The sequence below is a fragment of the Montipora foliosa genome, chromosome 7 (assembly GCF_036669935.1).
Source record: "Montipora foliosa isolate CH-2021 chromosome 7, ASM3666993v2, whole genome shotgun sequence".
NCBI lineage: Eukaryota > Metazoa > Cnidaria > Anthozoa > Scleractinia > Acroporidae > Montipora > Montipora foliosa.
In genome coordinates, this window is record NC_090875.1 from 23,068,946 (window position 1) to 23,071,445 (window position 2,500).

Genomic DNA, 2,500 nt, shown 5'->3' on the forward strand with positions numbered 1-2,500 from the left:
AAATAACAGTAAGTTAACAAAAAAGGAACCAAAACAGAAATGATCTACACATAAATGACTTTTGGAGTAGTGTTTTAAAGTTTTGTAAATTCACAATGGCCTGATTTATTAACCCACTGACTCCTAGCAGTGGGACTTAATAGATTTTACTCTGTCTAACGCCAGATGATTTTACTCGTCAACTGGGGGTTCCACATGTCCCCATTCAGGGATTTCAATAACTCTTGAAGTAGATGAGTCGGCTAGTCGATGTAAGTGGCGGTCACTATTGTCTTTTACAAGGGTTTGAGTGAAAATAAAGGCAGACTAGCCGGCTGTGAGAGGCAAATTTCTGACAAGATAGATGGCAGTATACGTACCGGTTTCAAATTTAACCCCTGCCATTAAAATATATTTTTACCTGCTTATTTTAGGCAGGCAAAAGAGCCTAGTTAGGGGAGCAAACCAGAGGTCCCAGGGTCAAGTGCTGCCTTTATGCCTTGATGCATTTGAAATGCCAGTGTTGACTCCCAGGGCTAAGTCTTTGGTTCAACTCCTTGATTGCATTTGAAATGCCAGCCAACTGGTCTGCTTTTCGTAAATTGCTATACTCACTTGATCGTAATGTAATTTATATTGTACTTTGGGGTACTGTGAATACTTTCTTTAATGTTCCTTCCCTAATGTTTTCACACGCATTTGCAATAGACCATAATTCACCATTCACCAAGTAATAATAATAATAATAATAATAATAATAATAATAATATCATCTCTATGCTTATAATACCAAACAAACTAGACTAACATAATTAAGTAAAGTACGATCGTCCGGGTGAGTGTAGTCCTGAGAAGGACTGTTTGAGATGACAATGACTGATGTTTCCACAACCTGCTGAGCGGAAGTCATCTTCAGAGTCTGAGTCAGAGTCTGAGTCAGAGTCTTGACTCTGAAGATGACAATGACGATTAAATTAGACTAATTATTTAAAATTTTATTGATGCCAAAAGGCCCAGTTGGTACGATAAGCCAAAAGGGAAAACAATCCTTTTATTGGCTGTCATAAATTTTATCTTAAAAATTAACAATAATATGTGATGCATTGATACACACTTGGTCCATCTTGTTTTTGGAACTTTTCAACCACTCGTTTAGTCTCCTCATATTGTTCAGGAGTCAGCAGAGGCTTCTGTGCATCCAGGTATCTGCGGCAAGTATCATCAAGTTTCGGAATCGGGAGATGGGGAAGACTGTCTTGATAGTGATAAGTAGGGACTTTCGTCTTGGGAAGAATAAATCTGTCATCATCTGCACTTGAACTGGAAGGAAATATCAAAAATTGACTTGTACTAACAAATAACAATGATAATAATATTAATACTGCAGGCCTGGGTTGCTGGAAGCATGGTTAGCGCTAACCAGTGATATATACGATGGAAACCTATAGGTTTTGATAACTCTTAGCCAACGGTTAGTACTAACCAGCCTTCAAGCAACTGGCCCCAGAAGTTCTTAGTAAGCACATTTCTGACCTCAACAAGAAAAATCTCTGGTCCTACATGTAGCTGCTAGACAGTTCCGTACACTTTAAAATGCTTGGGAATGTCAAAACCAAAGACTTATAGAATTATTTCTTGAATAAAAATGTTTAAGTTTCATTTTATAGGTGCAAATTTAAGTGAATGCATTGCAAATCCCTGTTAGGGTATGTTAATCAATTTTTTGTAGTGTGTATATATTGCATTGTAGCTATTTTTCAATTGTATTGTACCTAATGGAGTCTTAAAATAGCAAGGAAATAAGCGAAATATTTTCAAACACATTTTCAGCGACCGGAAAAATTCACAGACGTACTTTTTTTCTCACCTCAACCATTTTTTCTGACAAAATTTTCCATTCAACGCAGAAGGAAAAATAACACCAAGGGACTCCTTAAAAACAAAAACAAAAACACCTTGATGATGCAACGACGTTCAATAAAATTAACCTAAAGTTTAATATTGTACAAAGACGACAGCGAAGTGTAGCTTTCTTTGCATCTGATTACGAATACAAACCTTCACTCTATTTCCTGCCGGTTTCACACTGGATAGCACGGTCCTAGATATGGTCATAACTAATATTTCATTCAATAGTTCTCCAGAAACTGTCTTGAAACAATTTTTTTTTACCTAATTACGTGGTTATGCGATTCGCCCGGAATATTGGGGATCATTGGATCAAAGTCCATTTACTGCAAACATTACTTACAGCGGACTTCACATACTAATATCGTTTACGTCGTGTATAATGGATAGTTCCTTGGCCGCGTAGAACTGGAAACAAACGGATTGAGGGCAAGCCCCAGTAATGGAAGTGTGCCCAAACAATATAATAGGGAGCTTAAGCAACGACAACGGCGACGGCAACGAGAACGTCATCTCAAAATATAAATTCGCGTTGTTGTAATCGCTTCGTTACTATTTCAACTTTTTTAATATGACGGGGGTGTGGTAGTTCCTCAAAAATGACGCTGGTAGG

General features: G+C 37.5%; 1 protein-coding gene across 1 annotated transcript in view; it reads right to left on the reverse strand.

Moving 5' to 3' along the window:
* The window catches only part of LOC138011407 (carnitine O-palmitoyltransferase 2, mitochondrial-like), an 11,321-nt gene extending 9,116 nt beyond the window's left edge, over nucleotides 1-2,205 (reverse strand). The window contains exons 1-3 of the mRNA XM_068858390.1: nucleotides 2,038-2,205; nucleotides 1,847-1,911; nucleotides 1,094-1,299 (exon numbers count right to left, since the gene is read on the reverse strand). Coding sequence (XP_068714491.1) covers nucleotides 1,094-1,299; nucleotides 1,847-1,911; nucleotides 2,038-2,094 — 328 coding nt within the window. The 5' untranslated portion in view covers nucleotides 2,095-2,205. The remainder of the gene's footprint in view (nucleotides 1-1,093; nucleotides 1,300-1,846; nucleotides 1,912-2,037) is intronic.
* Between the last annotated feature and the right edge of the window lie 295 nt (nucleotides 2,206-2,500).